Source organism: Caretta caretta, chromosome 13, assembly GCF_965140235.1.
Source record: "Caretta caretta isolate rCarCar2 chromosome 13, rCarCar1.hap1, whole genome shotgun sequence".
NCBI classification, from domain to species: Eukaryota; Metazoa; Chordata; order Testudines; family Cheloniidae; genus Caretta; species Caretta caretta.
The window spans coordinates 36,835,210-36,859,614 of NC_134218.1; the positions used below are offsets into that span (position 1 = coordinate 36,835,210).

Consider the following 24,405-nt stretch of genomic DNA (forward strand, 5'->3'; position numbering starts at 1 on the left):
TGTTGTTCGGACATTCTGCCCCAGGGGAGCCATCCAGAAAATGGAAATTGTTTTCCCCCTGTGGTGCGAATATGATAAAAAGGCCCATTTGTTCCACAGATTCAGCACAACCGTCCTGATATTCAAGTCAGTAAAAGATCACATATCTCTTCCTTTCTGAACAGACAGAAATTCCTACTATTTCTCCTCAGTGCCCTTTCATGCCAGCGATTGTTACTGTTTCCATTACAAGGAGGACCAAAACCTCCCTGGCTGAGCTCTAAGAAAACAGCATGAAAGAGTCACCAAGGGTAAGATTTTCAAACTGCTTCAGACTCCTTTGAAAAGCTTCTGACTCCACAAAGGCAAGTAGCCATAACAGCCAATGCTTGTAAGACAACCTGGCTCAGTGAGTAGAGCACAGGGTTACAAATCAGGACAGCTGGGGTCTGTTCCCCGCTTCTGCCATGACTAGCTGATGTAAGACCTTGGAAAATTTGTTTCCCCTTTCTCAGTTTTGTTTGTTTAGGCTGGCTCTTCAGGGCAGGGATTGTCTCTAGCACAATGGGGCCATAGGTGTTTCCATAGGTAAAATAATTTTCTTTCTTTCTTTCTTTCTTTCTTTCTTTCTTTCTTTCTTTCTTTCTTATCTGGCCTCCAACACAGTGAGCAGAGTTACTCTTGGTTTGCAACAGCCTTGCTGAAGGCAGCATGTGGATAATGTCCTTCTCTCATATTGCCCTCTCATCAAGGCTTGTTTTCTTTCTGTTACACTTTCGTTTGAGAGAAGGGAGTGTGGGGGACTAAGGGAGGAGGATATGGGGGACAACATGCAAAGAGGGGCTGTCAGACAGACAGATCTGATGCATTCATTGCCTTCAGGAAGTTGATTCCATGGCCAAGATGTTCAATCATAGGAACCAAAAGAAACTACCCTGATATGTGGAATTAGATAACCCCCCAAAACTGAGAAAAGCTTATAGGCTGGGACTTTCAAAAAGGCCTAAGGGCTCTTGGTGCCAAGCCTCATATTGATAGTCACAGGGACATGGATGCCTAACTTCCAGCCCATAAACCATATTTAGCACCCAGCAGCTCCCTGGCTAAGTCACAGTTGCCCTACATCTGTTGGATCCACAGTAGAGTAGAAAGAGCAGCCCAATGCAGATGAGCTAGTGGGAAGCTCCTGTCTTCTCCCATTCCCCTGATCTCTTGACTAGCAGCTGTCTGCTGACAGCTCATGTAGTTTATTGTGTAGTGTAAGTGATAAGAGCTCGGGGTTCAGGATTAAACCCCGCTGAGAAGGCATGAAGGGGGGCTCTTATAGCTGCACAGAATAAGAATTAATGCACAAAAGAACATTATTTAAGTTGCAAAGTCAAATACTACACACAGCAGCTGGGAAATGCCAGGTTCTACAGCTTCTGTGTAACCTTACCTCTGCCCCCTTGTGCGTATGCATTATGATACACTCTTTCATTGCATGATCATATACTGTTTTGTTCCACAAGAGATCTGTCTTGTTCAGTGCATAGGATGGATGAACAATGGGCAGAATTATGGCTGCATGGCAACTGTATACCACCAGGCTTGACTTTGCAACTTAAAAATGCACCCAGTTTGTAAACTGATCCAGATAACTCGATATCAGCGACCTGTCCTCTTCATTATTTACAATCCCCCTTTTTATGATTTTTGTATGTTAAACCCTGAGAATTCTTTTATAGGCTAGACAACAGCCTTTTACATTTTTTGTATCTATACATTTATTGTCCTACATATATTTCAGCTAAAAAAAGTTCCCTGTCCTTCAATTTAACCTAATGGGTGAAGGGAAAATGGTCTCTACAATGGAATGTGTGTAACATTTTTACCCTGTCTTTACTAATACAGACCAGGTGTCCAGGGAAAAGACCCTACAGACCAGGTGTCCAGAGAAAGGACCCCTCAAACTAATCAAAGTGTCTACAAATGTATGTTATAAAGAAAAGTGGATGGTTGATAAGGGACACTTGTAATTGCACAGGGGTTCTGCCATGGAGGAAAGTAATGACCCACTGAAAGATGTTTTTAACTCATTGAGAACTGTTGGTTGTCACAGCTCTTAGTCATAATGTCCAGGTTAGAGATTACATTTTACTCGCCACTCAGGTAAACTGAGAACCATAAAAGACAGTCTATCAGTAATTAGGAAAACAGAACACATGGTGGAGTTAAGCTTGGGAAAGGATTTTCCCCCCAGAAAGGGAGTTTGGTTGTCTCACAACCTATAAAACAAAAGTTAGAGTCGGTATGAATACTGTCAGCATTCCATCAGGTACAGAGAAAGGGCCCAAACTGACTTCTCTTCATCATCTACAGGGGATGGTAAAGTGTCTATATTTTCTGTATTCTTCATAGTACTGTATTAAACTTTGATTAATAATCTTCTATTAATAATGCCATTTGAGCCTGTTATTTGACAATCTTGAATCATTATTAAATTAAAACATGCAACTTTTGTGTCATCTGAAAACTTTATGATTTCTTCTAGGTCATTAATAAAAATGTTCAATAGCATATGAACAAGAATTGAGCCCTGCGGGATCCCATTAAAAACACACCTGTTTGATCATGATTCCCTGTTTATTGTGAGATTCTGATACCTATCATTTAGCCAGTTTGTAACCCATATAATGTATGCCATACTAATTTTGTCTCTTTCAATTTTTTAAATCAAATTGTCATACATTACCAGATCAAACACTTTACAGAAGTCTAAGTATATTGCATGAACTCTATTTCTTTTATCAGCCAAAATGGTGCTATCTATCAATGTTATTTTCCATAAACCCACGTGGATTCAAATTAATTATGCTATACTCCTTTAATTATTTATTAATCAAGTCTTGTATTAGCCACTCCATGCCTGGAAATTATGTCAGACTGAGATACCTATAGTTACTTGGGTCATCCCGTTTATCCTTTTATAAGAATGGGCCCATCATTAGATTTCTTTCAGTCTTCTGGAACTAACCCAGTGTCCCAAAGTTAAGGAAAATCAATATCAATCCAGTGACCTCCTTAGCCAGCTTTTTTAGGTTGCAACATAACACTATTTTATTTCTTAGAATGTAGAAGGACTACATGCAAAAATCCAAAAACAAAGAGAGAAAACAGGCTGCTCCCTGAGGCAGAGAGGCACAAGCATGTGAGCATGACAAGAAAAACACCCCCCCACACACACAGACACAAACACACTTAAAGTGATACCTTGCACTCCCAGTACAGTCCTCAGTACCACAATGTAGATATAAATATACGCCACACATTATCCCTCTTAGCCCCCATTACTTTATCTGTGAAATTGGGATGTTACCCCACAGCGGCCATGGGAAGGGTTAATTAATACCTGGCAGGCACTGTGTGGCCCTTAGATGGAAGGTGTGTATAGAAATAAAAAACATGGGGATTGCTGCATTTCTTTCTATTCTGGCATTTCCTGTTCCCCCTGCAGTGATGGAGAACCAGACAGAAGTGGGCGAGTTCATCCTCCTGGGCCTGACCAACCTCCAGGAGCTGCAGTGCTTCCTTTTCACTCTCTTCCTGCTTCTGTACATGGCCAGCGTGCTGGGGAATGGGGCTATCATGGCCGTGGTGCTGGCCGAGCCCCGGCTCCACACCCCTATGCACTTTTTCTTGGGCAACCTCTCCTGCCTAGACATCTGCTACTCCACGGTCACCATGCCCAAAATGCTGGCTGGCTTCCTCTTGAAACACCAGATCATCTCCTTCACCAGCTGCCTGGTCCAGCTCCATTTCTTCCACTTCCTTGGCAGCAGCGAGGCTGTGCTGTTGGCCGTCATGGCCTATGACCGCTATGTGGCCATCTGCAACCCACTGCGTTACAGGCTGGTCATGAGCACACAGGTCTGCCTGCTCCTGGCAGCAGCCACCTGGTCCAGTGGTTTCCTGCATGCCCTGATGCACACAGTCATGACCTCCCAGCTGCATTTCTGTGGCCCCAACCATGTCCACCACTTCTTCTGTGACATAAAACCGCTGCTGAGCCTGGCCTGCAGCAGCACCCGCCTCAACCTGAGCCTCCTCAACATCATCACCGGAGGCATTGTGATAGGTCCATTCATACTAACACTCCTCTCCTACCTGTACGTCATCTACTTCCTCCTGTTTAAAAAAGCCGGCGCTCTGCGAACCAGCTGAGCGGCGGGGAACCAGCTGAGCAGCGGGGGACAGCAGAGCAGCAAACAGCAGGAGTTTGCCTGAGATCTGTGTTGGTGAGTATCTGGGTATCTGAGTGTGTGTTTGGTGAGAGGATTGGAGTGTTTGTAGTGAGGGCAGCTTGAAAGTTTGAGCGAGTGCTTGATTGGTTGGCTGAAAAGGGCGGGAGTTGGGAGTGTTTTGTTTCAGGTGAGCCTGGCTGTTTAAAAAAGCCGGCGCTCCACGAACCAGCTGAGCAGAGGGGAACCAGCTGAGCAGCGGGGGACAGCAGAGCAGCAAACAGCAGGAGTTTGCCTGGGAGTTCGCCTGGAGTGAGCCCACTGAGGCTTACACCCTAACGACTTCTCTGAGTAATTACTGCATCTCCTGAGGAAGCTCGTAGTAGGAAGGTAATATGGATGGGGAGTGTTCAACTGTTGTGACCTGCACTGGATGTGCCATGTTTGTCTTTCTTCCACAGGACAGAAGCGACTTTATGTGTACAAAGTGCAAGCTGGTCTCCATATTGGAAGAGAAGGTTCAAGGTCTGGAGCGACAAGTATCGACCCTGCGTTGCATCAGAGAAACTGAAGATTTCCTGGACAGACGTCAGGATGCGCTTCTACAGGCACACGGTTCTGAAGATTCAGAGCAGGCTGCGCAGCACGGACAGGAGGACGGTGAAGAAATTTGGCAACATGTTTTGGTTCCCCCAGAAGAAGAAGGGGGAGCGTCCATGTACCAGCAACGCGGATACAGGTAAGTAACCGTTTTCATGTTCTCTCCAAAGGTACATTGCAGGGAGTGGCCCAGATGACACGTCTGGGGGAAGGGAGCAGAAGGAGACTCCACCAGTTGAAAGGCATGAGATGCGATGTCCTAAGGTTGGAGGTTCCATGACCACCACTCCCAAGAGAAGGAGGCGGGTGGTGGTGGTCGGGGACTCTATCTTCAGGGGGACTGAGTCATCGATCTGCCGCCCTGACCGGGAAAACCGAGAAGTCTGCTGCTTGCCAGGGGCTAAGATTCGCGATGTGACAGAGAGTCTACCAAGACTCATCAAGCCCTCGGACCACTACCCCTTCCTGCTTTTCCATATGGGCACCAATGATACTGCCAAGAAAGACCTTGAGTGGATCACTGCGGACTACATGGCTCTGGGAAGGAGGATAAAGGAGTATGAGGCGCAAGTGGTGTTCTCGTCCATCCTCCCCGTGGAAGGAAAAGGCCGGGGTAGGGATCGTCGAATCGTGGAAGTCAATGAATGGCTACGCAGGTGGTGTCGGAGAGAAGGCTTTGGATTCTTCGACGATGGGATGGTGTTCCAAGAAGGAGGAGTGCTAGGCAGAGACGGGCTCCACTTAACGAAGAGAGGGAAGAGCATCTTCGTGAGCAGGCTGACTAACCTAGTGAGGAGGGCTTTAAACTAGGTTCACCAGGGGAAGGAGACCAAAGCTCTGAGGTAAGTGGGGAAGTGGGATACTAGGAGGAAGCACGAGCAGGAGTGTGTGAGAGGGGAGGGCTCCTGCCTCATACTGAGAACGAGGGGCGATCAGCGGGTTATCTCAAGTGCCTATATACAAATGCACAAAGCCTGGGAAACAAGAAGGGAGAACTGGAAGTCCTGGCAAAGTCAGGGAATTATGATGTGATTGGAATAACGGAGACTTGGTGGGATAACTCACATGACTGGAGTACTGTCATGGATGGGTATAAACTGTTCAGGAAGGACAGGCAGGGCAGAAAAGGTGGGGAAGTTGCACTGTATGTAAGGGAGCAGTATGACTGCTCAGAGCTCAAGTATGAAACTGCAGAAAAACCTGAGAGTCTCTGGATTAAGTTTAGAAGCGTGAGCAACAAGGGTGATGTCATGGTGGGAGTCTGCTATAGACCACCAGACCAGGGGGATGAGGTGGACGAGGTTTTCTTCCAGCAACTCGCAGAAGCTACTAGATCACACGCCCTGGTTCTCATGGGCGACTTCAATCATCCTGATATCTGCTGGGAGAGCAATACAGCGGTGCACAGACAATCCAGAAGCTACTAGATCACACGCCCTGGTTCTCATGGGCGACTTCAATCATCCTGATATCTGCTGGGAGAGCAATACAGCGGTGCACAGACAATCCAGGAAGTTTTTGGAAACTGTAGGGGACAATTTCCTGGTGCAAGTGCTGGAGGAACCAACTAGGGGCAGAGCTCTTCTTGACCTGCTGCTCACAAACCGGGAAGAATTAGTAGGGGAGGCAAAAGTGGATGGGAACCTGGGAGGCAGTGACCATGAGATGGTCGAGTTCAGGATACTGACACAAGGAAGAAAGGAATGCAGCAGAATATGGACCCTGGACTTCAGAAAAGCAGACTTTGACTCCCTCAGGAACTGATGGGCAAGATCCCCTGGGAGAATAACATGAGTGGGAAAGGAGTCCAGGAGAGCTGGCTGTATTTTAAAGAATCCTTATTCAGGTTACAGGGACAAACCATCCCGATGTCTAGAAAGAATAGTAAATATGGCAGGCGACCAGCTTGGCTTAACAGTGAAATCCTTGCTGATCTTAAACACAAAGAAGAGGCTTACAAGAAGTTGAAGATTGGACAAATGACCAGGGATGAGTATATAAATATTGCTCGGGTATGTAGGAATGAAATCAGGAAGGCTAAATCACACCTGGAGTTGCAGCTAGCGAGGGATGTTAAGAGTAACAAGAAGGGTTTCTTCAGGTATGTTGGCAATAAAAAGAAAGCCAAGGAAAGTGCGGGCCCCTTACTGAATGAGGGAGGCAAACTAGTGACAGAGGATGTGGAAAAAGCAAATCTACTCAATGCTTTTTTTGCCTCTGTCTTCACGAACAAGGTCAGATTCCAGACTACTGCACTGGGCAGCACAGCATGGGGAGGAGGTGGCCAGCTTTCTGTGAAGGAAGAAGTGGTTTGGGACTATTTAGAAAAACTGGACGTGCACAAGTCCATGGGGCCGGATCCGTTGCTTCCGAGAGTGCTAAAGGAATTGGCGGATGTGATTGCAGAGCCATTGGCCATTATCTTTGAAAACTCATGGTGATCCGGGGAAGTCCCGGATGACTGGAAAAAGGCTAATGTAGTGCCAATCTTTTAAAAAACGGAAGAAGGAGGATCCTGGAAACTACAGGCCAGTCAGCCTCACCTCAGTCCCCGGAAAAATCATGGAGCATGTCCTCAAGGAATCAATTCTGAAGCACTTAGAGGAGAGGAAAATGATCAGGAACAGTCAGCATGGATACACCAAGGGCAAGTCATGCCTGACTAATCTAATTGCCTTCTATGATGACATAACTGGTTCTGTGGATGAAGGGAAAGCAGTGAACGTGTTATTCCTCGACTTTAGCAAAGCTTTTGACACGGTCTCCCACAGTATTCTTGTCAGCAAGTTAAAGAAGTATGGGCTGGATGGATGCACTACAAGGAGGGTAGAAAGTTGGTTAGATTGTCGGGCTCAACGGGTAGTGTTCAATGGCTCCATGTTTAGTTGGCAGCCGGTATCTAGCGGAGTGCCCCAAGGGTTGGTCCTGGGGCCGGTTTTGTTCAATATCTTCATTAATGATCTGGAGGATGGTGCGGCTTGCACCCTCAGCAAGTTTGCCAATGACACTAAACTGGGAGGAGTGGTAGATACACTGGAGGGGAGGGATAGGATACAGAAGGACCTAGACAAATTGGAGGATTGGGCCAAAAGAAATCTGATGAGGTTCAACAAGGACAAGTGCAGAGTCCTGCACTTAGGACGGAAGAATCCAATGCACCGCTACAGACTAGGGACTGAATGGCTAGGCAGCAGTTCTGCAGAGAAGGACCTAGGGGTGACAGCGGACGAGAAGCTGGATATGAGTCAGCAGTGTGCCCTTGTTGCCAAGAAGGCCAATGGCATTTTGGGACGTATATGTAGGGGCACTGCCAGCAGATCGAGGGACTTGATCGTTCCCCTCTATTCGACACTGGTGAGGCCTCATCTGGAGTACTGTGTCCAGTTTTGGGCCCCACACTACAAGAAGGATGTGGAGAAATTGAAGAGGGTCCAGCGAAGGGCAACAAAAATGATTAGGGGTCTGGAACACATGGCTTATGAGGAGAGGCTGAGGGAACTGGGATTCTTTAGTCTATGGAAGAGAAGAATGAGAGGGGATTTGATAGCTGCTTTTAACTACCTGAAAGGTGGATCCAAAGAGGATGGATCTGGACTATTCTCAGTGATAGCAGATGATAGGACAAGGAATAATGGTCTCAAGTTGCAGTGGGGGAGATTTAGATTGGATATTAGGAAAAACTTTTTCACTAGGAGGGTGGTGAAACACTGGAATGCGTTACCTAGGGAGGTGGTGGAATCCCCTTCCCTAGAAGCTTTTAAGATCAGGATTGACAAAGCCCTGGCTCAGATGATTTAGTTGGGATTGGTCCTGCTCTGGGCAGGGGGTTGGACTAGATGGCTTCCAGAGGTCCCTTCCAACTCTGTTATTCTATGATTCTATGATTCCTCTTGAAGGTACAGTCATGGGAGAGGAGGCGGAAGGCCTTAGAATCATAGAATCATAGAATATAAGGGTTGGAAGGGACCCCAGAAGGTCATCTAGTCCAACCCCCTGCTCGAAGCAGGACCAATTCCCAGTTAAATCATCCCAGCCAGGGCTTTGTCAAGCCTGACCTTAAAAACCTCCAAGGAAGGAGATTCTACCACCTCCCTAGGTAACGCATTCCAGTGTTTCACCACCCTCATAGTGAAAAAGTTTTTCCTAATATCCAATCTAAACCTCCCCCACTGCAGCTTGAGACCATTACTCCTCGTTCTGTCATCTGCTACCATTGAGAACAGTCTAGAGCCATCCTCTTTGGAACCCCCTTTCAGGTAGTTGAAAACAGCTATCAAATCCCCCCTCATTCTTCTCTTCTGCAGGCTAAACAATCCCAGCTCCCTCAGCCTCTCCTCATAAGTCATGTGTTCCAGACCCCTAATCATTTTTGTTGCCCTTCGCTGGACTCTCTCCAATTTATCCACATCCTTCTTGAAGTGTGGGGCCCAAAACTGGACACAGTACTCCAGATGAGGCCTCACCAATGTCGAATAGAGGGGAACGATCACGTCCCTCGATCTGCTCGCTATGCCCCTACTTATACATCCCAAAATGCCATTGGCCTTCTTGGCAACAAGGGCACACTGCTGACTCAAATCCAGCTTCTCGTCCACTGTCACCCCTAGGTCCTTTTCCGCAGAACTGCTGCCTAGCCATTCGGTCCCTAGTCTGTAGCTGTGCATTGGGTTCTTCCGTCCTAAGTGCAGGACCCTGCACTTATCCTTATTGAACCTCATCAGATTTCTTTTGGCCCAATCCTCCAATTTGTCTAGGTCCTTCTGTATCCTATCCCTCCCCTCCAGCGTATCTACCACTCCTCCCAGTTTAGTATCATCCGCAAATTTGCTGAGAGTGCAATCCACACCATCCTCCAGATCAGTTATGAAGATATTGAACAAAACCGGCCCCAGGACCGACCCTTGGGGCACTCCACTTGATACCGGCTGCCAACTAGACATGGAGCCATTGATCACTACCCGTTGAGCCCGACAATCTAGCCAGCTTTCTACCCACCTTGTAGTGCATTCATCCAGCCCATACTTCCTTAACTTGCTGACAAGAATACTGTGGGAGACCGTGTCAAAAGCTTTGCTAAAGTCAAGAAACAATACATCCACTGCTTTCCCTTCATCCACAGAACCAGTAATCTCATCATAGAAGGCGATTAGATTAGTCAGGCATGACCTTCCCTTGGTGAATCCATGCTGGCTGTTCCTGATCACTTTCCTCTCATGCAAGTGCTTCAGGATTGATTCTTTGAGGACCTGCTCCATGATTTTTCTAGGGACTGAAGTGAGGCTGACTGGCCTGTAGTTCCCAGGATCCTCCTTCTTCCCTTTTTTAAAGATTGGCACTACATTAGCCTTTTTCCAGTCATCCGGGACTTCCCCGGTTCGCCACGAGTTTTCAAAGATAATGGCCAATGGCTCTGCAATCACAGCCGCCAGTTCCTTCAGCACTCTCGGATGCAACTCGTCCGGCCCCATGGACTTGTGCACGTCCAGCTTTTCTAAAAAGTCCCTAACCACCTCTATCTCCACAGAGGGCTGGCCATCTCTTCCCCATTTTGTGATGCCCAGCGTAGCAGTCTGGGAGCTGACCTTATTAGTGAAGACAGAGGCAAAAAAAGCATTGAGTACATTAGCTTTTTCCACATCCTCTGTCACTAGTTTGCCTCCCTCATTCAGTAAGGGGCCCACACATTCCTTGGCTTTCTTCTTGTTGCCAACATACCTGAAGAAACCCTTCTTGTTACTCTTGACATCTCTGGCTAGCTGCAGCTCCAGGTGCGATTTGGCCCTCCTGATAACATTCCTACATGCCCTAGCAATATTTTTATACTCTTCCCTGGTCATATGTCCAACCTTCCACTTCTTGTAAGCTTCTTTTTTATGTTTAAGATCCGCTAAGATTTCACCATTAAGCCAAGCTGGTCGCCTGCCATATTTACTATTCTTTCGACTCATCGGGATGGTTTGTCCCTGTAACCTCAACAGGGATTCCTTGAAATACAGCCAGCTCTCCTGGACTCCTTTCCCCTTCAAGTTAGTCCCCCAGGGGATCCTGGCCATCCGTTCCCTGAGGGAGTCGAAGTCTGCTTTCCTGAAGTCCAGGGTCCGTATCGTGCTGCTTACCTTTCTTCCCTGTGTCAGGATCCTGAACTCAACCAACTCATGGTCACTGCCTCCCAGATTCCCATCCACTTTTGCTTCCCCCACTAATTCTACCCGGTTTGTGAGCAGCAGGTCAAGAAAAGCGCCCCCCCTAGTTGGCTCCTCGAGCACTTGCGCCAGGAAATTGTCCCCTACGCTTTCCAAAAACTTCCTGGATTGTCTATGCACCGCTGTATTGCTCTCCCAGCAGATATCAGGAAAATTAAAGTCACCCATGAGAATCAGGGCATGCGATCCAGTAGCTTCCGTGAGCTGCCGGAAGAAAGCCTCATCTACCTCATCCCCCTGGTCCGGTGGTCTATAGCAGACTCCCACCACTACATCACTCTTGTTGCACACACTTCTAAACTTAATCCAGAGACACTCAGGTTTTTCTGCAGTTTCGTACCGGAGCTCTGAGCAGTCATACTGCTCCCTTACATACAGTGCTACTCCCCCACCTTTTCTGCCCTGCCTGTCCTTCCTGAACTGTTTATAACCATCCATGACAGTACTCCAGTCATGTGAGTTATCCCACCAAGTCTCTGTTATTCCAATCACGTCATAGTTCCTTGACATCACCAGGACCTCCAGTTCTCCCTGCTTCTTTCCAAGGCTTTGTGCATTTGTATATAAGCACTTGAGATAACCTGTTGATCGCCCCTCATTCCCAGTATGAGGCAGGAGCCCTCCCCTCACAGACATTCCTGCCTGTGCTTCCTCCCGGTATCCCGCTTTCCCACTTACCTCAGGGCTTTGGTCTCCTTCCCCCGGTGAACCTAGTTTAAAGCCCTCCTCATAAGTCATGTGTTCCAGACCCCTAATCATTTTTGTTGCCCTTCGCTGGACTCTCTCCAATTTATCCACATCCTTCTTGAAGTGTGGGGCCCAAAACTGGACACAGTACTCCAGATGAGGCCTCACCAATGTCGAATAGAGGGGAACGATCACGTCCCTCGATCTGCTCGCTATGCCCCTACTTATACATCCCAAAATGCCATTGGCCTTCTTGGCAACAAGGGCACACTGCTGACTCATATCCAGCTTCTCGTCCACTGTCACCCCTAGGTCCTTTTCCGCAGAACTGCTGCCTAGCCATTCGGTCCCTAGTCTGAAGCTGTGCATTGGGTTCTTCCGTCCTAAGTGCAGGACCCTGCACTTATCCTTATTGAACCTCATCAGATTCTTCATCAGCCTTCCTCATCAGCCTTCTCCACCTGCACCTCCCACCTCACGGTGGTGACTTTACTCTACGTGCTTGTTATCGTTAACTATGTACTGCCCTCTCAGGGGGGTTCCCAGGAGAGGGACATGATAGCCACCCTTATGTACAGCATCATAACCTCTGTCCTGAACCCCCTGATCTACACCCTGAGGAACCGGGAGGTGAAATCTGCCCTGAGGAAAGTGGTAGGAAGAAAACTGTTCCCTGGAAGAACATGAAAAAACTGAATGTTTTTCTCTGTCTCTGAGGCTGAGAATGAGAGTGGGTAATGTGCTTTCTTTCATTGAGTCTATTGTGCATTGGGAGCTGGCCATTAATGTGCAGGGAATCACTGTGCATTGGGCACTGGGAAATAGGCTGTAGAGAACCTTCCTAAACTGGAGAATGGAGGTTAATAGCAAGGGAGACTTTAAAGTCATAAAGAAAATGAGGACTTGTGGCATCCGATGAATGCATCGGAATGCATCCGATGAAGTGAGCTGTAGCTCATGAAAGCTTATGCTCAAATAAATTTGTTAGTCTCTAAAGTGCCACAAGTACTCCTTTTCTTTTTGTGGATACAGACTAACACAGCTGCTACTCTGAAACCTTTAAAGTCAGAAGGGACCATTGTGATCATCTGGTCTGACCTCCTGTACATTGCAGACCACAGAACCTCACTCATCCACTCCTGTAATAGACCCCTAACCTCTGGCAGAGTAACTGAAGTCCTCAAATCATGGGTTAAATACTTCAAGTAAAAGAGAATTCACCACTGACACTAGTTGTGCACTGGTCAGCAGAAAATTGACAGTAGGGAATAAGAAGCCTGGGTGGAAATAAACAATACATTGGAAATTGATGAGGAATCTTTTCATTTGACAAAAAGAAACAAACGAATAATTTGCCAACATTTTCAGTAGAAAATCTTGATTTTTCATGGAAGAAATGAAAATGGCCAAAACTCAAAAATGTACTGCCATAACTGAGCGGTTTTGTGGTTCAGCAGTGTTGGTTTCCCAATAGAAAGTCTTTCTTCTTGAGAAAAGCAGACAGTTTGCACAAAAAATTTAGTAAAAAAAAAAAGAAGGATGTTGAAAAACCCATTTTCCATCAGAAAGATTTCAATGGAAAAATTCACTCATGCCTATCAAGAAGCCTTCTTCATTTGCATCTGTGGGTGGAGTCTCGGATTTTTAAAGGTGTATGGTGCAGAAGGGCACTCAAATCCTATTGGCTGTTAATGAGAGTTGGGCACCCTTAAGTCCCTTTGAAAATTTCATCCTCCATGCACAATTGCATAACATGTTCAGCCCCCAACATACTGCAGAACTCAATCCCTAAAAAACATAGAGCTCCCACCGAGATCTAACCTATATCAAGCCCACATAGGTCACCAACCACGTTCCCTACTGCAGCACAGACAAGTAGTTGTTCCTTGCAGTGTGCCATGAGAGTCAACAGAACAGAGCTATTTTGGATCTAAAAGGAAGAGGGATGGGCAGAGCTTCTTCTACAGTTGAGGCTCTCACAGAGCAGGCTTTGGACTAGATCCACAAAGGCATGTAGGCGTCTCCATCAAATTGGAGAAAATCCACAAGAGAGCAACAAAAATGACTAAAACATGACCTACGTGGAAAGGTTGAAAAGACTGGGTTTTTTTAGTTTGGAGAAGTGAAGACTGAGGGGGAAACATGATAACAGTTTTCAAGTACGTAAAAGGTTGTTATAAAGAGGTAAGTGATTAATTTTTCTCCGGAACCACTGAGGACAGGACAAGAAGTAATGGGCTTAAATTTCAGCAAGGTGGATTTTGGTTAAACATTAGGAAAAAAACTTAAGAATGGGTTAGACAAACACCAGATGGGGCAGTCTAGAGAATGCGTAGTCCTGCCACAGTGAGGACTGGACTGGATGACCTGTTGAGTTCCCTCCCAGTCCTATGATTGTCTGATTCTATGAGTAAGCTCTATGCACTCAGTATTGGGAAACTAAAGAGACAGCTTGAGAGTCCAGTGATGACTCTGAGTATCTGGAGAACAAGGGTGGTGCAATGTGGGGAAGGGTACCTGGAGACCTTGAACAGGGCCCAAGCCAGGATCACAGTAACGTGGCGGTGGGGATCTGGAGCCAATTCTGTGGAAAGGGGAGGTACTGAGACAAAGGCACATGATGCCATGGTCAAGCAACCCAGTGCAGACAATATAGAAGGCGTCATTGGTGTCAGATGAGGGTCTTCATGCTGAAGCAAAGGCGAGAGCAATAAGCAGGTGGAATAAGTTGCTATCCGCGGGGTAAGCATCTGACATAGTCAGTACCAATGTGGCCTGCTGACCTGCAGTGATCAGGAAAGACTGATGTGTCAAAGAATTATCCAGACCCCATAGTCCCTGAGAGAATACCAGAGTCAATGGCTCAGGTGTCTCTTAATCAGTCAGTATCAGAAGAAACAAGCCAAAGGGCACACTTTGCCTTTGGTACCTGATGGATCCTCTATGGAAGAACCTGTGACCCAGGGATTTCTTGATGCCAACTGGCAGAGGGCAGAGGGGGTGCATATGGGTTTACAGGGAAGACTGATGCTCACAGGCCTGCTTTTACTAACTGCAGCCAGAATATAACCCCATGGATAAGGACAGCAGCTTATTCAAAGAACTAGGCCCTTGCTGCTTGTTCAACTCAGGACGGTGCGGTGACATTAATTCCAAATCAATGCTGCATTGTTTTAAATGCATAGGATTTGTGGCCTGCATATGGACTGGTACTGAAAAAATCTGTATGTTAAATACTATTATTTGTTTGTTTGCATAGTACCTGCTGTGTTGCTGTAATGAGAAGATTGTGTTTAGATTTATGAGGAGTCTTCAATAACCCTGAAATTGTCCTCTTATAAATATCTAGATTTTTTTTAGTTGGAGCCCCTTTGCTGCATTGTTGTTTCTTTCTTCCAAACTGGAGCAATTCAGGTTACAGGCATCCATGACTGTCCCAATTTGCATATTTGTCTGATGTGGTATTATCCACAGGAGGGAGTTCCACGGTCAAAACATACCAGACTCACTCACCATTCCTGCTCTAAAATGGAATTATTGTGGGTACTTGTGTAATCCAGGTTGGGTGGGTTATGCCATCTCAGCCCTTCCTCACACACACACACACACACACACACACACAGAAAGAGAAAGAGACCTCGTCCCACCAAATAGCCTGGTGGTTAGGGCATTCTGCTGGGAGCCAGGAGAAATGGGTTTCAGACTGTGATGGGTTGTTACCCTGGGGTGTAGTCTGGGAGCAGTTGGAATCGTTGTGCCCCCTAGCCATTCAGCTGGGTTGGCCTCTCTCACACTGCTCTGCTGGTGACTCAGCCAGCCTCTCCAGGCCCTGTTATCACCCAACATGACAGCAGGTGGTGCCACACACCTAACTGAATTAACTGAGTGCTTTATGTAACCCACTCATGGACAAACAGGGGGCCCCTAGCCAGCTTCCCAGCTCCCCAGCCTTTCACCCCTACTGAGGGATAAACCCAGAATTATACCATCTTGCACTGCACGGGGGTCTGTACAAAGTCCAGTGGAGGGCAACAAAAGTGATTAGGGGGCTGGGGCACATGACTTATGAGGAGAGGCTGAGGGAACTGGGCTTATTTAGTCTGCAGAAGAGAAGAATGTGCGGGGGGAGGGATTTGATAGCAGCCTTCAACTATCTGAAGGGAGGTTCCAAAGAGGAGGGAGATAGGTTGTTCTCAGTGGTGGCAGATAACAGGACAAGAAGCAATAGTTTCAAGTTGCAGTGGGGGAGGTCCAAGTTGGATATTAGGAAACACTATTTCACTACGAGGGTGGTGAAGCACTGGAATGCGTTACCTAGGGAGGTGGTAGAATCTCCTTCCTTAGAGGTTTTTAAGGCCCAGCTTGACAAAGCCCTGGCTGGGATGATTTATTTGGGATTGGTCCTGCTTTGAGCAGGGGGTTGGACTAGATGACCTCCTGAGGTCTCTTCCAACCCTAATCTTCTATGATAAACAAAACTGCAAACTAAGTCTTTTACAAACTAGACAGGATTTGAATCAACACTATCTCACCCTGTCTGATGATACAAGCAGGCTTGCAGATTCTTGAGGCACAAGCTGCATCTGCCTTGCAGTTTGAGTTCCCCTCCTTCATTCCAAGTCCTTTGTCTTCCATTACTTCTTTCAGGTGTTGAATTGTGGGGGAATGAGAACAAATCATGTTGTCGCTGCCCACCGTATAGAGTTTCTCCATATGGTGGGAACCCTTTGTTACAAGCTAAATTCTCAGCCCAGTTTGTGGAAAAATACAGGTACCAAAATGGAGTTCAGTATCATGTGGTCTGGTCACATGCCCTTGCCGGCCTTGCTGAGTCACAGCAGCCATTATTCATAGGCTGGTTGAAACGTTCCCAGGTGAGGACAAACCTTTTCCATGGTCCATTGTCCATGGCTAATGGCCCATCAGCACTGTCTAGCTTCTTCATTGTTGTGCATGAAAGGCTTATTGTGTGTGTCACCCAGAGTAGGTACATTTGAAATACAGATACATAGTCAATATTCTTAACTTCAGATACAAAAATGATACATGCACACAAATAGGATAATCATATTCAGCAAATCATAACATTTTTATAGACACCTCACATGACACATTTGATACAGGATGCACCATAATTATGTCAAAATCTATCATAATGATACCACTATGATGAATACGGGGTGTAGTGTCACACAGACCCGCCTCCAAATTAGGCAGAGGGCGGGATCCAGGGCTGTGGGTCTTCCACATCCCAGCTGAGTGCTCTAACCACTGAGATATCGGGTATAATGGGACACCTCACCAAAAAAAATCTTATCCCCTGTTGACCTTTGTGTGTGGCACCTCCCAGAGGTACTCAAGGTTGTGAGATGCCTTGCCAGTGCCTGCCCTTAGCGTGAAGCAATCTTTGTCTATGCCTGCTGTGGTTCCGCTCCTGGAAACCAACAGCCTCTGTCCTCCAGGTCTCTGCAGACCTCTCCTTCTCTGTGTCTCTGTGCCCCTGCCACTGGATGGTCACAGTAATTACCAAGTCAGCTGCCACCAAAGAGACAGTGCACACACCAGCCTGTTTGATCTAGCTATGCAGTCACACTTTGCTTAATGTTACAGCACTGAGATCTACTTCTGATAAAACAAAGAGTTTATTAACAAAGATTGGAGTGATACTGAGTAAGGGCCAGAACTAGAGACTGTGTCTGGACTCTTCTTAGACCTAATTGATTTCAAAGCATCTACCTGGGGGACTCAGCCAGGGCTGTAACCTTGTTGTTTGTTTTTTACCGTTCAACCAGCTCATCTATGCCGACCTCAGTTTCTTGAAGAAACACTTGGCTTGTTTGTTCATTCAGTAACTCTCCAGTGGTGCATGAATCCTGTCCCAGAGGAGCCATCCACTGAATGGAAATCTTGCTTCCCTGATAATGCCATGGGTACTCCATGGAATATGGACATAATAAAAAGGTTTCTTGCCTGCTCAGTCACCAAAGGTTTTCAGAACAACCAGGGCTCACTCCTCTCCTATGGTCTGAACTGACTGAAATTCCTGCAATTTCCCCACAACACACTTTGTCACCTGTCACTGTTGAAACAACTCATCTAGAAAGAGGACCAGTATCACTCAGGTAAGTGCTGGAAGGGGAAATAGCAGGAAAGCGCCTGCTAGTTTTCTAAATCCACAAATACAAGTATGTTCCTGATGTCTGGAATTACTGGCTTCTTTCTTTCTTTCTTTCTTTCTTTCTTTCTTTCTTTCTTTGTTTCTTTCTTTCTTTCTTTCTTTCTTTCTTTCTTTCTTTCTTTCTTTTATATTATAAAAAGGAGAGGCTGAGTAAGAGCTTGTCTACATGGCCCCGTGTTTTGGTCTATGGGAGCATGAATTGCAGAGTTCACTAGTATGCTGGACTGTAATTGTCCTGTGAGTGCAAATGCAAATCAAGTACCTTTTAGTTCACACTTGCAGGGGGTACATGGGGCATTTACAACCAATCATGCTAGAGATTGCTGTGACTTACACTCCTGTTGTCCAAACTGTGGACATGTCCTAAGGCACCGGTTTTCAACTTTTTTTTTCATTTGCAGACCCCTAAAAAATGGATGTGTGTACCCCATTGGAAATATTAGACATAGTCCGCGGACCCCCAGGGGTCCTTGTACCATGTGTTGAAAATCACTGCACTAAGACAAGGTTATGGGAAATTCCTTAACACAGTTAGGTCCCTTATTTGCTAGACTGCCTCCATACACATGAGAATGGTGCAGTGCACAGCAAATTAAGGTTAGGTTTAGGGATTAGAAAGTTAGACACCAAAGTACCTCCCACTGAATGTCAGTGAGAGTTTGGCACCTGCTTCCCCATCGCTATAGTGAACATACAAATCTACAAAGAAATGTGGGAGATGACCGTGACAACAATGATGATGATTCTTCACTGATACGGCAGTTTCACCTGCAGTCTACAAGAGAGCAAGTTGAAACTCAGAGTTACAAACACCTCGGGAGTGGCGGTTGTTCATAATTCTGAAATGTGCATAACTCTGAACAAAACGTTATGGGCAGTGATGAGCTGCCAAAATCTTAACAACCGGTTCCCTATAAAAAGCTCTGATTTAAGGGATGTGTCCCAGTATGTATTTTTTGTCCCAACAGGGTTACCATATGTCCGTATTTTCCTGGGAGGAATTTTTAAATTTTAAAAATTCCTCCTGGGCAGCGATTTAAGAACCAAAAAGCCTGACCTGTCCGGGAAAATACGGGTGTGTGTTAACCCTGTCTAAAGTTCTTTGTTAAAAAGATGGGCCTGAACTAGAAATGAGCTCCGTGTCACATGTGTGGGGCCCCGCCACGCCCTGGGGGTCTGCTAGGGTGACCAGATGTCCCGATTTTATAGGAACAGTCCTGATTTTGGGGTCTTTTTCTTACATAGGCTCCTATTACCCGCCACCCTCTGTCCTGATTTTTCACACTTGCTGTCTGGTCACCCTAGGGTGTGCACATGTGTGGGTCCCAGCTGCTCCCTGCCCCCCTCATTGAACCAGGTGTGCAGGGTTACTGCCCTGGGAACTGCAGGGCACCAGTGGACGTGGGGCCAGCTGCAGAAAGGGGCATGAGGCAGGGCTAGCTGGAGGCGGGGGTGCAGGGCTGGCTGTGGGCAGGGTAGGGGGTGCGGAGCTGGCTGGAGACAGGAGGGTGAGGGGTTGGCTGGAGGCAAGGGGGTGTGGGGCTGGCTGGAGACAGGGCAGGGGCTGACTGGAGGTAGGGGCTGGCTGCAGGCAAGGCAGGGGGGTGCAGGGTTGGCTGGAGACAAAGGCTGGCTGCGGGCAGGGCAGGGGGTGCGGCAGGGGCTGGTGCCGGCAGGGGGTGCAGGGGTGGCTGGAGACAGGGGCTGGTGCGGGCAGGGTGGTGGGTGCTCACAGGGAGAGCGGCTCAGAGCAGCCCGAGCAGCAGGACGCAGCCCAGGCCCAGCAGAGCAGCCGGGGACCCACCCGGCAACAGGAGGAGCCCCAGGGCCAGGGGAGCAGCAGCAGCAACAGGGCTCGTGCCCAGGGCCAGGCGGCAGCCCACGTGGCTCCCACAGCGCAGCGCCCCCGGCGGCCGGAGGAGGAATTACATCACTTCCAGGCCGGAGCCCAGCAAAGCCTCAGCGCCCCCTGCAGGGAAGCGGGTTAACAACCGGTTCTGAAACTGCTCCAAGATTTAACAACTGGTTCACGCGAACCGGTGCGAACCGGCTCCAGCTCCCCACTGGTTATGGGTGTTCTTTCAAAAGTTTACAATGGAACATTGATTTAATGCAGTTTTGAAACTTTACTATGGGGAAGAAAAATGCTGCTTTCCCTTTTTTTTAGTTGTTTACATATAACACAGTACTGTACTATATTTGCTTTTTTTTTTTGCTTCTACTGCTGCATGATTGCATACTCCTGGTTCCAAATGAGGTGTGTGGTTGACTGATTGTCATCCCATCCTCCTGCACTCCTGAGCTGCTGCTTGCTGGAGAGACACTGCCAAAGCAAAGGAAATAGCCCAAGAACTTAAATATGTATGGAAATGTTTCTCAGCCAAATATTTCAACCTGCTCTCTTGCAGACTGCAGGTGAAACTGACGTATCAGTGCAGAATCATCATCATTGTTGTCACGGTCATCTCCCACATTTCTTTGTAGATTTGTGTCATCTGCAAAATGTTGTCCCTGTATTTAATGTTCACCCGCTTGTCTGGATTGTTAATAAACATAAAATAATGACACCAGCTCCTATAGGGAACCTTGTGGTGCTTAAATTATTTCACTTTTCCTAGTGCTTACGAAGGACAGTCACTGCTCAGAAGGAGCTCATAGTCTCAGGTCAAATGAATACAAAGAAATCAGGGAAAGGGGAATAACAACAGGAAATTGTATTGAGTGTAAATCCAGAAGAGACCAATAGATAATCTAGTCTGATCACCTTTATAGTACAAGCCATTTCATTTCACCCTGCCGCCTCGGTACATAGCCCAATAATTTGTGTAAAATAATTTGTGCAAATTAATTCCAATTCAGCAGTCTCTCACTGGAGTCTGTTTTTGAAGTTTTTTTGTTGAAGAATTGCAACTTTCAGGTCTGTAATCAAGTGACCAGAGAGATTGAAGTGTTCTCCGACTGGTTTTTGAATGTTATAATTCTTGACGTCTGATTTGTGTCCATTTATTCTTTTACGTAGAGACTGTCCAGTTTGACCAATGTACATGGCAGAGGGGCATTGCTGGCACAGGATGGCATCTATCACATTGGTAGATGTGCAGGTGAACGAGCCTCTGATAGTGTGGCTGATGTGATTAGGCCCTATGGTGGTGTCCCCTGAATATATATGTGGACACAGTTGGCAACGGGTTGTTGCAATGATAGGTACCTGGGTTAGTGGTCCTGTTGTGTAGTGTGTGGTTGCTGGTTAGTATTTGTTTCAGGTTGGGGGGCTGTCTGTAAGCGAGGACTGGCCTGTCTCCCAAGATCTGTGAGAGTGATGGGTCGTCCTTCAGGATAGGTCATAGATCCTTGATGATGCGTTGGAGAGGCTTTAGTTGGGGGATGAAGGTGATGGCTAGTGGAGTTCTGTTATTTTCTTTGTTGCCCTCTGTTCCTCAGACATTCTTGTCAACTGCTGGAAATGGCCCTCCTTGATTATCACTACAAAAGGTTTACTGCACCCGCCCCCCCCCCTGCTCTCCTGCTGGTAATAGCTCATCTTAAGTGATCACCCTGGTTACAGTGTGTATGGTAACACCCATTGTTTCATGTTCTCTATGTATATAGCTCTCCCCACTGTATTTTCCACTGAATGCATCCGATGAAGTGAGCTGTAGCTCATGAAACCTTATGCTCAAATAAATTTGTTAGTCTCTAAGGTGCCACAAGTCCTCCTTTTCTTTTTGCAAATACAGACTAACACGGCTGCTACTCTGAAACCTCTCCCTATGAAAGTACTTAGTCACCTCTCAGCCTCCCTTTTGATAAACTAAATGGATTGAGCTCTTCAAGTCACTCAGGATTTGTCTATACTTCCAGCTAAATCAGCACAGCTGTGATAAATGCAGCAATATCGATTTAGCGGGTCTGGTGAAGACAAGCTAAGTCGATAGCAGAACACTCTTCCATCAATGTCCGTACTCCACCTCCCCAAGAGGCATAAGGTAAGTCATTGGGAAAGTGTCTCCTGTCAACATAGCGTGGTGTAGACATCACTGTAAGTTGACCTAAGTTATGTTGACTTCAGTTATGTAACTTATACGTAAGAACATAAGAATGGCCATCCTGGGTCAGGCCAAAAGTCCATCTAGCCCAGTATCCTGTCTTTTGACAGTGGTCAATGCCAGGTGCCCCAGAGGGAATGAACTGAACAGGTAATCATCAAGTGACCCATTCCCTGTCACTCCTTCCCAGTTTCTGGCAAACAGAGGCTAGAGACACCATCCCCACCCATCCTGGCTAATAGCCATTGATTGACCTATCCTCCATGCATTTATTTAGTTCTTTTTTGAACCCTGTTATAGTCTTGGCCTGCATAACTTAGGTCAACATACAGCTTTCGTGTAGACAAGCCTCCCTTGAAAGGCATTTTCTCTAATCATTTTTGTGGTTCTTTTCTGAACCCTCTCCAACTTTTTAGTGTATGAACAAGTCAGCTTTGATCATGGTGGGCAACACAGCAGAAATGGGGCTGTGAGAGGGACTTAAATGCGGGTAGAATAGGGGATTTATGGATGAGTTTGCAGAGGTTTACAATACGTGGCACGGTGTGAGAATGGGACAAACAGAAGGACTATGAACTGGAGAGCATTGATGGAGTGAAAGGAACTGAAGGCATCAGAAAGCATGACAAGGGAGGATATACAGGGAAAGGCAGAGTTACTTAGAGCTTTCCAACTGGTGCCTAGAACCTGAGCTTTGATACAATATCCAGTGGGAAGCCAATGGACGGATCCAAAGAGTGAAGAGCTGCTAAGCTTGTTACTTCATGAAAATTGGCCCTTTAATGCTGCCCTTTGTTATCTCTCATACTTTTCTGCTTACCCCATGACCTCATAGATCCTTTCATAGCCTATTGTGAGGCACATAAAGGAATTTTGAAGGTCTAAATAAATGTCAACCCATTCTGCTTTATCTACTGTTTCGGTCACACAGTCACGTAATTCTAACAGATAAGTGAAACCCAATTTTCCTTTGCAAAATCTGTGCTGCTTAGACACTATCATATCATGATCCTCTGGGTCTTTTATTAATCTATCTGTAATTATTCTTTCAACCTCTTTATCGGGCTCATATGTTAGGCTTACTGGTCTGTAATTCCCTGGATCACCTCTAAGGACTTTTAAAAATGTAGGGAAAACATTTATTAGCCTCCAGTATAATAACTGATTCTGAGATTCTATCAAACTAAGAGAATGCTGAAGTAAATTTCAAAAGAATTATTTTTTTCTTGAAATTATTCATTTAAATTTTTTATTCAAAAAGAGAAAACTTTCAGCTCTACTCCTCATGTGGAGTGATATGAGACACCCTGCAGCTATACTGTCTCCTTTTCTTGTATATTCCAGTGACGGAGAACCAGACGGAGATAAGCAAGTTCATCCTCCTGGGCCTGACCAATCTCCAGGAGCTGCGGTGCTTCCTCTTCATTCTCTTCCTGATGCTTTACTTGGCCAGCATTCTGGGGAACGGGGCAATCATGGCCATTGTAATGGCTGAACCCCGGCTTCACACCCCCATGTACTTCTTCTTGGGCAACCTCTCCTGTCTGGACATCTTCTACTCAACAGTCACCGTGCCCAAGATGCTGGCTGGTTTCCTCTGAGGGCACGAGACCATCTCCTTCACTGACTGCCTGGCTCAGCTCCATTTCTTCCACTTCCTGGGAAGCAGAGAGGTCATTCTTCTGGCTGTCATGGCCTATGACCGCTATGTGGCCATCTGCAACCCGCTTCGCTACATGCTTGTCATGAACCCACAGGTCTGCCTGCTCCTGGCAGCAGCCACCTGGACCACCGGCTTCCTACATGCCCTGCTGCACATGGTCATGACCTCCCGACTGCACTTCTGTGGCTGCAACCATGTCCACCACTTTTTCTGTGACATCAAGCCCCTGCTGAGCCTGGCCTGCAGCAGCAACCGCTTCAACCTGAGCCTCCTCAACATCGTCACGGGGACCATCGCTCTGAGTCCCTTCATCATCACGCTCCTCTCCTACCTCTACATCATCTTCTTCCTCTTCCTGAAGGTCCAATCACAATCACAATCAATGTGATTTGGGCACACAACTTCCTTGGGCTCCATTGAAAATCCAAGACATAGACAATTACTCTCAGCCTGTTACACTTCCAAAGTCAATGAACAAATGTGGGAGAACTTTTGCATTTTAATATGGCTACATGTAAACATAAATCTCAGAGCAAAGAATGTAGGCCATGTCTATACGATGGGGGGCAGAATCCTGGGAAGCAGTGACTCTGAAACAGATTTGGTGGGGGGTGGATAATCAGGTGAACCTGAGGTCCCATCAAGATGCTGTGGGCAAAACGGTTAATGTGATCCAGGAACACATAAACAAGGGACTCTCGAGTAGGAGTAGAGAGGTTACTTGACCTCTGCATGTGGCACTGGTGCAACTGCTGCTGGAATTCTGTGAGCAATTCTGGCATCCAGAATTCAAGAAGGATGTTGATAAATTGGGGAGGGGTCAGAGACG

General features: G+C 46.7%; 1 protein-coding gene and 1 pseudogene across 1 annotated transcript; both read left to right on the forward strand.

Moving 5' to 3' along the window:
- Positions 1 to 3,477: 3,477 nt before the first annotated feature.
- LOC125622041 (olfactory receptor 12D1-like) lies at positions 3,478 to 12,376 on the forward strand. Its single transcript, XM_048819602.2, has 2 exons — positions 3,478 to 4,177; positions 12,141 to 12,376. Exons 1-2 carry the CDS (start codon positions 3,478 to 3,480, stop codon positions 12,374 to 12,376), a joined length of 936 nt encoding a protein of 311 aa, XP_048675559.2.
- A 4,220-nt stretch (positions 12,377 to 16,596) lies between these two features.
- Positions 16,597 to 23,964, forward strand: LOC142068892 (olfactory receptor 12D1-like; annotated as a pseudogene).
- The last annotated feature ends 441 nt before the right edge of the window (positions 23,965 to 24,405 follow it).